The sequence below is a fragment of the Physcomitrium patens genome, chromosome 18 (assembly GCF_059467195.1).
Source record: "Physcomitrium patens ecotype Gransden chromosome 18, ASM5946719v1, whole genome shotgun sequence".
NCBI lineage: Eukaryota > Viridiplantae > Streptophyta > Bryopsida > Funariales > Funariaceae > Physcomitrium > Physcomitrium patens.
Genome location: NC_143427.1, coordinates 2,801,682 through 2,815,252, shown reverse-complemented (window position 1 = coordinate 2,815,252; position 13,571 = coordinate 2,801,682). Strand labels below are relative to the sequence as shown.

The 13,571-nt window shown below is 40.2% G+C and overlaps 1 protein-coding gene across 1 annotated transcript; it reads right to left on the bottom strand.

Annotated features, from left to right (window-relative positions):
* Positions 1-498: 498 nt before the first annotated feature.
* LOC149987428 (microtubule-associated protein 70-2-like) lies at positions 499-5,981 on the bottom strand. The gene is made up of 11 exons (XM_090244535.1): positions 5,040-5,981; positions 4,523-4,608; positions 4,195-4,260; positions 3,925-4,095; positions 3,555-3,725; positions 3,259-3,414; positions 2,814-2,960; positions 2,641-2,712; positions 1,863-2,543; positions 1,567-1,760; positions 499-1,431 (listed from the first exon to the last, which is right to left on the bottom strand). The coding sequence occupies exons 1-11, from the start codon at positions 5,326-5,328 to the stop codon at positions 1,398-1,400; spliced, it is 2,067 nt and encodes a 688-aa protein (XP_090100661.1). The 5' UTR covers positions 5,329-5,981; the 3' UTR covers positions 499-1,397.
* Positions 5,982-13,571: the final 7,590 nt, after the last annotated feature.

Sequence of the window (13,571 nt, the reverse complement as noted above, 5' to 3'; positions counted from 1 at the left end):
ATCTACAAACTTGAAGTGAATGCTTTCCAAATTAGCAGAATACGTCGTTACACATCAACCAAAACCGACAAACCATCAGTGCAGCAAGGGAAGCTAAATCTGAACCAGGAAAATCAAAATTAACTCAAAACTAACCGCTCAAAACGTGCAACAATAACGACATTTCAGAACACAACTAGGTAGAGGTCGGCAGTGTGGTATAAAATTCCGCCCTATCACACCCGCTGACACAGACAAGGCCTCACAAGTACACCTCTGATGAGCCAGCAGCAACGACATACATGATGACACTTCTTTCAGACCCCAGGTACATTTCAACTATAACTCTCCAACCAACGAAAGGCTTATATTCTCTCCTATGGAATTGAGAGCATAAAGTACAACAGAGCATATTTTTAGGTTAAAAACAACACACAAATAAAGTAAGACTGCTTAACTACTACACCTTGAAAAATGCACCGTACACAACCAACTCCGCCATCAGACATGAGCGAGATGTTATAAACTTTAAAAAATTTGAATGTCCATAAAATGATCCAAAGTAGATGTACATGACCCAACTAAAGAAAACATGATCCTCACTACTGGCTCTTGCAAACACCTACACAACTAATGCACCCACTAGAATCCACAAAATCAATGCTTCAAGCCCTTCGAAGCTCAATAATCACACCTCACACTAACAAAATTACAGAAAAACCCTCAACATCCAAACTCCCTAAATGACATGACAGAAGCAACTCCGCTTCCAAATCCGCACCCAACCTTCCGAGATGAGATCCATTCGACCTGCCCAAATACGCACGCTAGAAATAAATGACGCCTCAGGGAGCGAAAAAAATCAACAGACTCAGCAGAACAGAAAAGAAGAACAAGAAGAAGAAGAAGAAGAAGAAGAAGAAGAAGAAGAAGAAGAAGAATAAAAAAAAAAAAAAAAAAAACCTAAAAAGAAGTTGAACGTCATAAAACAACATCTCAAAAAGCTACCTGAACTGCTAACACTCAACCTCAAAGAGTAAACCCCCACTAGAAAGTTGAAGGCCAAGCCGTCAACCAAACACCACGTTCACATCCAAAAAATGCAATGAAAATTGCAATAGAAGCCTAAGCTTACAGTCCCCGACCAAGAAAACATCGTCATGAATTCTAGAAAAATCATGCTGAAGACGTACAGGAACACGCATATCATGATGCTGAATAATCTTAGGGTCTCTGGAATGTCCACAGCACCCGCACTTCCTCTCAATCGTCTTCCACAACCGCACCACCCACTTATTCCCACCACCCCCACCCCATCCACGATCATACCTGCCTTCTCCAGACTTCTGTCGCCTGTACACTCTGCATGCTTCGCACAATCGAAGTCGCCAACCTAAGGAGCTTCGTCACGCCAATCCTCACGTTGCATGTCTCACGCTAACGCTTGCTGTTCTGCGCGCCACAAACCCCTTTCAAACCCGCATCCACCACCTCACCACCACCTCATTCCCAAACACAGCAACCCAACCATAAACCACTGACCCCAACTGTCCGAAAACCACATCCTCTCCAACCCCACCCACGTACCTTCCACACACAGACAAGCGCTGTGAACTATTTACAGGTTCCTTCGCCATGCTCACCCGCCTCGCCCTCCGTTCCGGATCCTTCTCCACTCTCATCGCCGCCACCTCCTTCTCCATCACCGTCACCTCTCGCCGCATCTTCTTCGCTTCCACCCCCATGGCTTTGCTCAGGGTATCCCCCTTCCGCGACAGAATCTGCATTCACCCCCTCACACACCTCATCATCGCATCCAACCCAAATCACCCCCATCCTTCCCGCACCACCGCTCTCCACCCCCGACCCCACCCCTCACGTACCTCTATCGCGTTGTCCTTGTCCTTCAGACTTTGGTCCTTCTCCTGCGATGCTCGTCTTAGCCCGATCACCTCCTTCTGCAACACATCGTACAGCACCCCCGACACCGTATCCTCCCCGCTCTTCGCGCCACCCACCCACTCCCCCCCTGCCTCTGCCTGTGCCCTCGCCCCACCCCCTTCTCCCACCCCACCACATTCCGCTCCCTCGCTACCATCCCCTCCCCCTCCCGCCCTTGCCTCCACACCTTCCCTGCTTCCACCTTCGCCACTCGGACCCGCCTCGCCATCACAACTCTCCCCACCCATCCTAACTCCTGCCCGAACCTCTTCGAATCCGTTCGTAAAAGCCTTCAGCGTCACCGCCTCGCCTCCCGACCCAAATCCCCGCCCACTCTCCGACCCACCTCCGCCGCCATCCAACGACTTCGACGTCAACCTCCCATTCTTCACAACCGCCCCACTCATCGGTCGCAACTGGCTCACGCCGGATCGCCCACCTCGGGACTCATTCGCCACCCCCTTCGCTCCTACTTCGCTCCCCCCCACCTTCCGTGCACTCCCATTGCTCGTCACGCTCGAACTTCGCTTCGCTTCCACGCCGCTCCCTCCACCACGCCGAACCGCACCGCTCCCACCCTTCACCCCTTCCTCCAGCACTTTCAAACGGAGCTGAACCTTCTCCTGTACGTCACCAAACCACCACCATCAGCCTCCGCCCGCCCTCCCTCCCACCCCCCCACACACCGCCTTCACCCACCCACTCCCCAACCGCACCCACCTTCGCTTGCGCTTCGCTCTTGCACGCCCTCTCCGCACACGCCAGCTTCTCCCGCACTTGCTGCATCTCCCCCTGCTCCCACACCCCACACCCCACGCCCTCCATCACCTCCGCATCCCAATCCACCCTACCATTACCACCACTGCCCCTTCCACCTCACACCGCGTCATTACCTGCATAAACCGCCGCTCTTCCAGCCATTGCTTCACAGGCATCACCTTCTCGTTCTCGTCCTTCCAGTCGTTCGCAACCACGCTAGCCACTCTGTTCGCGCTGATCTTGGCCCGCGCGAGCTCACGCTCCAACGTCCGCTTCACTTCCTATACAGCCCCACCGCCGCGCGTTATTCCACTCCCACTCTCTTACCCTCCACTCCCTCTTCTCCTTCCCCTACCGACTACACTTCAAACCAACTTCATCTCCCTCCGCCACACTGCGTCATCACCACCCCCCGCATTCCCCCTCACTCCTCATTTCCTGCGTCCCGCTGCCCCCTTCTCAATCTCCCGCTCCCAAACCATCTCTTCCCTACATTCCCCAACCAACTCCGCCCACCATCTTCCCTCTTCCTCCTACCACAAAACCCACGTCACCACTGTCGCGCTTCCCCGTTCTCACCATCAACTCCTGCACTTGCCGTTGGAAGTCGCGCGCTGCATTCACCGCAGCTCCCCCCGCCAGTACCGCCTCCTCCAGCTCGCGAATCGTGCCGCTCAGCTTCTCCACCTCGTTCACTTTGCTCCTGTGCATCTTATCCAGGATTTTATTCTCTTCCTGCCACCACACTCACTCTTACTCTTACTCTTACTCTTTCACGTCCCTCCACTTGCTGTCCACAACAACCCCACACTTGCTGCCCAAACATCACCCACCACCAACGCACCCACGCCATCCGCCCCCATATCCCCATGTACCTGACATATCTCGATCTGCTTCAACAGCTCCTGATTCCGGTTCTGCAGGTCCTCCACCATCGCGGCCTTCGCGTCCGCACTTCTGATCCTCCTCTCCGCCTCCACCAGTGCCGCCTCCTTCGACTTCGTCAACCGCTCCAGAGCTCTGTTCGTGTCCTGTAGCTTCGATATCTGCCACCACACCACTTCCCCACTGCACTCACCACCCCGCACATTCTCTCCTCACAACCGTCCCACACCACACACACCTCCGCGTTTCCCATCGCTCCACAACTCAATTTCCTCATCTGCCTCCTCCCTTCCATTACCCGCTCGCGTCTTCCTCAACACAACCCCTCCCAGACATATCACCACACCCACTCACACCTACCTCTTGACGCGCCACCTTCACCTCCGCCTCCACCGGAGCCAGGATCACCTCCAGCGACGGCACCTCATTGTCCTTCTGAGACGCCTGAACCCTTCGCACTGTTGCCTCCGCTGCACTCTGTGCCGCCACCGCTGCTTTCCTCTCATCATTCAGTCTCTTCACTTCCAGGTTCTGCCAAACCATCCATTCCACAAAAACTTTCAGACCCCACTCTCATTCCAACCCCTGCATTGCAAAACGCAACCAACCGCCTCAACACCACATCACTACCTTCTTCTCCACTACAACCACCGTGGCTTTCAGCTTCTCCTCCACTTTCTCCAGCTCCTCAGACAGCTGCACACCACCATCCACAAACAACCTCAATCCTTCGTCTGCGCGTCTGCGCGTCTGCGCGTCTGCTTCATCCCTGTCTACCTCCTACTGCACCCTCCTGCACCCGTGTCATCGTACGCCGTTGCCTTCGTTCGCCGCCGATCACTTCCATAACTCGCTCACCCAGGACCACCATATCTCACATTGCACACAAAATCAACATCACAACACAAAAACGAAGCAACAAAAAAAAAACAATCCACGCACACATGCCAACAGGTACCTCGTCCACTGCCTTCTGCTTCTGACGATCCGACTGGCGGAGGGATTTGATCTCTGTTTGTGCTTCCGCCAAAACGCGATTCTTATCTAAAACAATGACACCACGTGATTACCATCCTCATTCGGGGCAAACCAAACTCTCAACTAACATGGTTTCTTTGAGAACTGGGCGCAAGGTCACCATAGACTCTCCCGAACTGCTGGCTTGGGTGAGGTCGCGTACTAGAGTGACTCGAATGGGTTTGGTACACCGCTCACTAGGACAAAGCTTTTCTGTCAAGAAGAAGTTGAAGCGCGAGTTTTGAGGTTAGATTAACATGAGGAAGCACGCTTGCATTCAACACGTTGCGCAAGAACGAGATGTTTGGTTAAGTCTGTTGTAGTGGGGTTTAGTTTTCTTCCGATTGCTTTGCCAACTCTTTAGAAGATGCTGCCATAGATCGGCTGCAAGTGATCGAGCACAGAGCTTGGTTGGTCACGCAGCCGTGGATAGGTGAAGGATGGTGCTGGTGCCTCACCTCTAATCTCGTTTTCTAGGCGCATTAGCTCCAATCGCACTGGATCCAATCCGCTGTAATTATTCATCAAGCTTCGAGTGATGTGCCCTGTCGTCGATGCTCTGCGTCCAGGTTTCTCCTTCGGCAGGGTGGAAGTATGATACGCTTGTGGAGAGTCAACGCTCTGTCCCCTATTGCCATATGAGCTACTCCGCCTATCCAGGGAATTGTCCTCATCCCCTATGCTACTACTACTCGTGGAATCGACTTTTAGCTTTCCTACTAAATTCCTAGACACCCTAGAAGTCATCGTTACCCGCCGTCACTGCCTCCGACCGCAGAGTCCGTGACGACGCTGCTTACACGACACAGCAATCGAGGCAGCCACGGCGGACATGGCTGCACCTTATATCACCCCAACGGCATACCGAAACCCAAAAGTCCTTCATCATGTCTTCCACGTCTGCTTACCCTGCACCTCTGGTTCAAGCACAGGCCTCCAAAACTCGCTCCACTTCTGCTAAACGTGTTCATCTCTGCTCATCGTCGCGTGCCCAAGCACAGTCCACTGGACAATGCAACATGAATTAATAACCCCACCCTCTTTCCTGCTTGTTCCTCGTCTTCCTCTCCTCCAAGCTCAAGCCCGTCATACTTCATCTGCCCCTAATTATGCCTTCTCCTAATGCGCCTTCCCTGTACCGTGATGCGACGGACGAGTAACTACTCAAGCAACACCGCATCTAGTCATCATCGGGGGAGCTTCCACCTCTAATGCAGCTATTTCCACTCCAAACCCTCATCTCAGATGCCACACCGACGTCGGCAACGATACCAAGGTAACGCCACACTCCCGTCACGCTCATCACCAACATAACATCCCCATCCCCGCCCTCGCTCCCGCCCAAGCGATCTCCCCCTGCCCCCGACCAAATCGAATCAAGCGCACCTCGCTCCTCCATGCTAACACGGACCACAGCAAGACCACTACCCCGACACGCTATGAATTCACGCACTGTCACAGCAGCCACACTTGCGGGGCCATGTCGCTCCGAGCACTCGCTCACACCTCAAGGTAGCGCCGCTGCTGATGTCAGAGGGTGATGCCGCAATAGTGAGCGTTAGAACATAAAACAGTGGGTTTGTGTGTGTGTGTGTGTGTCGCTCTCGGTCTTCTTCCCCGCGCAAAGCGACAGAGAATTGAGGGGCGTGAGGGGGGCGATGGCGTGCACCAGATCGGCGTTGCGACGGGGTCGCGTGCTAGTTAGTGAGTGAGTGAGCGCCTTGTCGCGTCGCGGCGTGGCTGACTGGCTGACTGGCTGGCTGGCTGGCTGCGCGGGCCGCGTTGGATGGGAGCGCTTGGCCTGGAGTGGGAGCAAAAAACAACACCATCACGCTCAGTGCCTACGTGGACCACCATCCCGCGATTTTGTATGATCTTCCCTCCGCAATGTGCCTAGGTGGACCACCATCCCGCCCTTTTGTGTGATCCTCCGTCCGCAATGTACCCCCATCCATCGACCACGTTGGGATTTAAGGCATATTTTTGTTTTGTTTTGTTTGTTTGTTTGTTTGTTTGTTTTTTTTTTTTTTTTTTTTTTTTAACTTGCCATGTGTGTGAGAATCTCGAGGAATGTGTGTGACTCATTAAATTTAATTCATTAATAAATTAAAATTTGTCATTTATACCTTTATTTTATTTCTTGATATTAGGAGATTTTTATGTTTCTAGAAACTCATTGTAAAAGAATGATACAAGAAATCTAATGAAGGTCTTTGTTTGGTGAAAACCATTCTTTTTAAAAGTCTTGGTTTTTTGTTATGATGTAAAGTGAGAAGAGGTTATGAAATTGATCAAGTTGTTATTTTTATATTATAGATCTAAATATGTCATTTCATATTTAAATTCAAATAGTTAAAATATTTAGTGTCTATTTTTAGTATCTTGACATCATTTTTTTGTGAAAAAAACAGCTAGAGGTAGGTATATTGCAACTTCTATTTATATGATGTAGGAAAAAACTATATTCTATATATCTTTGCTTCTGAAGACTTTTGGGCTATTTTTTCTAATATAAAGTAAGCTAAGTGAAGCTTCTTGATTTTAAAATATTTCAAACTTGTGGCATCTTATCTTCTCTTTTAAACTATAAAGATTTTTTAAAACTTTTTTAGACAATATCTCACATGTGTAGATGATTGGTAGTTATAAGAATTTACAAATTTCATGAATGTAATTCATTGTACATCTAAATGCTTAGTAATCTTAAAATTATAAAACCATCCATGACAATAAGTTTATAATATTTGATTTATTTTGATTTAAATTACAATGGTGATAAGATAGAACTTGAAGACAAAATATTTCAAAAAAAAAAATCCAATTTAGATTAATTAGATTTTTAATTTTATTTTTTTTTATTTTTTTATCTCATCTTAATTGATTGGAACTATTCATGGTTATCAAGGCTATTACATATGCACATGTGTGCAAGTATATATATATATATATATATATATTCTCATTCAATATTTATCAAAATTCAGAATCAAGAGATGTTAGTTTTGTGACAAGGAATCAAACATAAAATAGTATAACTAAATGATTTTGACAATAAGAACTTATATTATGTATAGTTAAATAAATCATATGAAATTATTTTTACATAATGTAGTAAATTCTGGTGTGCTGTTTTACATTCATTCGTAAACAAATAAGAAAAATGATGAAGATGGTGTTTTCCATTGTGTTCGTGTATTGAACCAACGAATTTTTTTTAATCTACGGTGATTATTATTTACCAACTCAACAATTACGCTTTAGTAAAAATAAATAAATAAATAAATAAATAACATTTCTTTTGCAGCATTGCTTTATTTGAGATGTTGAATTTCTACATAACAAATATAAGTATCAAGTTGTAATTAGAAAAAGGCAACCTCAAACTTAATTTATTATTGACATTGTGTATATTATAACTTTAAATAAATAAATAATTTTTATTTTTAGTAAAAAAAATTATATTAATTTTCAATACTTTTAGCACTTTAGAAGATATGTCATCTATACTTTTAAAGTTATAATTAATATTTTATATTTTTTGTTCTGACTTATTCAAATTCTATAATAGGATTGAAGTTTATCATCTCTGAGTTACAATTATATGTTTCTAACTTTAGAAGATATGCTTAATTTTTCTTACAAGCAATATAATTTATTTTAATTATTATAATATTTCTAAGTCCTTGATATTACAATTCTATTCCTGAAAGTAGGAAGACTAAGGGAGTTGTGATTGATAAGCGTTGGAATGGGCTTACATAAATACTGTATTTTTTTTAATAAATGTAGCACATTATTTTGATTATTTCGATTCTTTCTTTACTAATTTGCATGTATTTCATTATCCGTCAAATCCTGTCCTTTTAATGGGTGTCAACAAATAACTGTCTCCTTTGTCTTATATTGTCCTGCTCTCCAATGTTTTCCTCATTCTACTTAATATATTCATTCCTTTATTTTATTATTGCAATCAAAATTGTATTTCATTATAGTACTAGTAGGCTTCAAACTAGCTCTCTTAGTTTATATGTACACTTAAATTTGTCCTCAACAACATTGTCTTCTTTTGCTTGCATAAATGATCTTTCCAATATATGATATGAACAACATAAAATTTGTATAAATAAGTAGCCTTCTTAGGTTTACTCTCTTAACAATGTTAATTTCTCATCTTTTGCAACCTTGTAATATTACCTTCCTCAACTTTGCTTGATTGCCCTTTAAATTCTTAAATATGGTCAAATTTCAAATTGATATAATATGCTAAGTCATGTATTTGTTTGCATTTTTTTTTATTTTGCATCCAACTTATTGTATGGATTGCTTCTAGTTTTTCTTTTAAACAAGTCAATTTTCAAGATTGTTATTATCCCATTGATTATTTATTTGTGTGTGTGTATATATATACATATATATAAATATATTTACACATAAACACATATACACACAACCTTTATATTCATTTTCACATATTATCTACAAATGGGAATTTTTAAACCTTATTCTACTCATTTTATAAAATAAATAAATGCATGCATAAAATTTTTTGGAATTGTTGTCCAATGATTTTTATCCAACTTGGCTATGTTTGCAATCATAAAGCATTGCTAATTTCGAAACACCACTTGGATTCTCAACATCCATCCAGCTCTCATTTCTCTTGTCACTTTAGAGTGACTTGTTTGTTTGTTTGTTTGTGTGTGTGTATATATATATATATATATATGTGTGTGTGTGTGTATATATATTTAAAATTTGATTATGATGGTGTTCATATATTTAATATAAATCAACATGACTAAATTAATAAAATAATTCAGATGGTGCTAATCAATATCTTAGTTTCAAGATTAAAAAATATTGTTATACGCATTACATATGACACTATAAGTTCTTATAAGATACAATATATTATGGTAATATCTCTATGTATAAGTTAAATTTATGAATGTCAACCCACAGTTAAGTTGGTTGTAACTCACATTGATATTGAATTTAAAATTGACACCATGGTATTTAGTATTGATGTAATGTGCTTTATCATTTTAATATATTTTTAAAAATTCTAATAATTGCTAATGTACGATACAATAGAAGAAAAAAATTGGAGTTTGGATTTAATTATAAACCTCTCAGACATATATAAATCACAAACTTAATTATTGAATGTTTCATCAGCAATTCGCTAAACAATTTCATGTCAATACATATTGTACATGGTACATCAAACTTATGCATATTCTTTAATAAGTTAATTGCGCAAAAAGACTGAAATTGTAATGAATTAAAGCATGCAAGTGTATGTTGTGTAAAATACACAATTTTAATTTTAAAAGGTTTCGTCTTTAATCAATTCACGATGATCCACAATTTCTCGGATGTGTTTTGAGTAAATGATGGAGTATAACAAACTGAATTTGTTAATGCAATTTAATTTTACTGCAAAAAAAATAAAAATGCTTTAACTATTTATTGAATGATTTTCAAGTAGGCTCATAACATAACTTACTTGCCTATTTATTACTAGATTCATAACTATTATGTTCTGCTCATTTACAGCTTTGTTGAATTTGATTATATTTACAATTTGTCAAATGGTGGATTTTTTTTTAATTTTTCCCCAAACAAGCATTTAAAGTGTGATTCCGCAACAAATTCACATTGCAAAAACACTCAAAACTAATCAATCTGATATACTTACTGAAAAAAATGGAAAATGTTTAGTTTAGTGCATTCTGTATTTCTTGTCATCAATATTATGAACTATATATACTTAAGTTTAGTTTTTCTTTCCTTTCTTTTCCAGTTTCTATTTTGAACTTAATTTTTAATTTTTTCTTGATAAAACTCATAGCTTATGGAAGGCAAGTACAGACGCAAGTCTACAAGGTTGTGTTTATTTTTTTACAGTTGAATATTTTTGTCATTCACAAATTTTGAAATCACTAATTTCTATGTTATTTTCTTCCAAACAAAGTTTTTGATTCTCCCAATTCAAATGCACTAAAGAAATTAAATTTCTAATGCATTGGTTTTACATTTGTGTCACAACTCTTGGATTACCATTGTTTAATCCTCATCTTGCTCTCTATACCAACTGTGTTTTACTTATGGTCAACTGCCTCCTAATTTCAACATCAATTTGATTGATTGCTCATTTATCTCTTTGGTTTCACATAAGTCTTCCAATTATTACAGTTTTAATATGTAATTCTTATCATTTTCTTTCGGTTTTGGTGTTTATATGTATATTTAAATTCGCGTGATTTCTTGTATTTATATATGAAGTAACACAGGAATATTGGCAAACTATGAAGATTGACAATTTCATCCCATTTACTTCCTCTATCTTTGTAATTGAGGGACTTAAAAGGTTCAGAGGAGTAGAGTGATTTAAAATTCAAACATTCATTGTCTTTCTTTACCTCAATCACGTTTTTAATGCATTTTTTTTACAAACAAAGATAGCTTATTTCATGATGAAGATTATTTTAAACCAATATGTACAAGATATAAATTACTTTCTTGTTGTGAAAAAGTCGTAGATTAGCTTTGTAATCTTCCCATCTTATTTTAATGCGGTTATTGCAATGGAATTTTTCTTTTTCTTTTTTACTCAACTTGTTTAAAATTAAAAGTCAAGTTGATTTTGTTTCCATCAAGAAAGAAAACCATCGCAAATTTCTACTCACTGGTAACTATTATTTATTTATTTATTTTGAAGATTTGTGCTAGTAATTTGTACACCACAGTTTTTTTTTTTAATTTGAACAAATGTTGTTGGATAGGACAATCCATATTCTCTTGCACAAAGTTTTTAAAATTCTGAATCAAAACAACAAATGCAAAGATATGTAACGTGATGTACCATATGTACTAACTTCAGATGATTTCTAGGTATGATATCTAGTGCTCAAGTGATATAAGTGATTGTAGCAACATACCAACATGTGAGCAAAAATACCCAAGATTACAAAGAGTTTTATTAGGTTGATTAGAATTGGATAGAAATTATATTTTGTGCCAGAATATTAGAAAAGAAAAGAAAAGAAAAGAAGACAATTTGTTTATGTATGTCAATTAAATAAATTTAATTATCTAAAAATAGAAATAACCAAGGTCTTATTTAAAGTCTCAATCAAAAATAAAAAGTTGAACAAATTTGATATAATATAATGATCTTTTAGTAAGGAATTGGTAAAGGTTTGGACTTGAGAATCTAAAATAGATATAGAATAAATGTAGAAGAAGACAATCATAATAAAAATTCATTTTTGAAGAAGTTATTAATTATTCTTATTCTATAAAACAATATTGTCATAACTTTGTTACTAAAAAAATAATATTTCTATTATCCATTCCAAATATGATTTTTGTACATGCTGATAAAGCTCCATTTCTATACAAATCTAATTGGTACAACACAACAATTAATTGGAACTTCATTGGTGTTTGTCTTGAATTACTTGATCTGTATGTTAAAAATTAAAAAATCCAAAAATATATGTAATTTTTTTATTAAAAAGACGTAAAAAATTTAAAAAAACTTTCATTTAACCAGTGATCTATAATGAAAAAAAAAAAAACACCAACTATAAAATACTATTTATAAAAATATGATACATGTGATTAAACATCACATAAACACCAAAGAGAAAAACATCAGTTTTATTACCCTCATCATTTGAATTGGTGCTTGGAGTTTAATTAAGGGATTCATGTAAAATAAAATCCAATCCACAAAATAATGAGTGCTTAGTGTTCATTTTGAAATCAATGTTTCCATTCTTACTCCATCACCATTTCACATGCATTATTGCCATTGAAATTTTCTATACATAAACTATCATTTGTATCATTTGGAATCAAAGTCCATTTGTACTGAATCATGTCTCAAGTCAGGTGCAACATTGTTTTATTTTGTTTGTTTGGATTTTATTTTTTCATTTCTTTCTCTGTTAAATGGCAAGATTTATTATAGTAAAATTTTCTCCAAAAGCTTAAGCATGCGAGTTGGTCCTCGCACAATACATTAACTTATGTTTGCTCTTGTGTGAAGCATTTCGAGTGAAGCATTTTGGCTTTGAAATGTAGAGGTATCCACTCAGTTGACAAGGAACAGTGCACTGCAGGTATGATGTAAAGTCCACTTTGGATTGTGAAACAATGCATATAAGAGTGCAACTCATTGCATTCGGTGTGGCAGTAACTCAGGAATCCATGTGTCAACAGTACTTGTGCTGCATAACGTCTGTGTAATAAAAAATGGCACAAACAGACAAACCCATAAGCCACTGCTGAAACAGTCAAAACTGGTATTGTTTTCAATTGCTATGACTATAGAATCATCAAGTTCAACTTATAGAATGGTGTGAAGGATAACAGGGGCAACGTGAAATCGAGGATGCACAAATCAAGTCATGACTTATTTTGTCGCTGATTGGTGGAGACAGACCGCAATATTAACAGAAGCATGTACAGATTGATAAGCCGTAGAGCGAACAAAGAGTACCTTTTCACACTATGTTCAGATCATTAGAAATATCACAGCAAATATAGCAAATCAGTCACGGAGATCTGAGTTTGACATTGCAGAGAACGCACTGAATTTCAACGGTGTGTACAATTGTGAATTCAGACCGGATACGGAGGACTTCAAATTTGAAGTGCTCGGCACAAATGTTGTAGGGTACCAGGCGGTATACACGAGACTAGCCGATTTCACAACGTCCACTCAAACTCATGGCGTTTCCAAAGAAAACCAATCATTGTACATCTGACGCATTGAATGCACTTTGTAAGAACGTCATCGACATTCGACACAAGTCACAGCAGCAACATAGATCATCAATAATGACGAATTTTTCACCAGTAAACCGATTACTACTTCAAACTGAAGTCCGGATGGAGGCCATGCGAAATAGATGGAATGATTGCATTGCAGCCATAGAGCGAATCGCCGTCCGGAACCCTGCAGAGGTGTTCGTCGA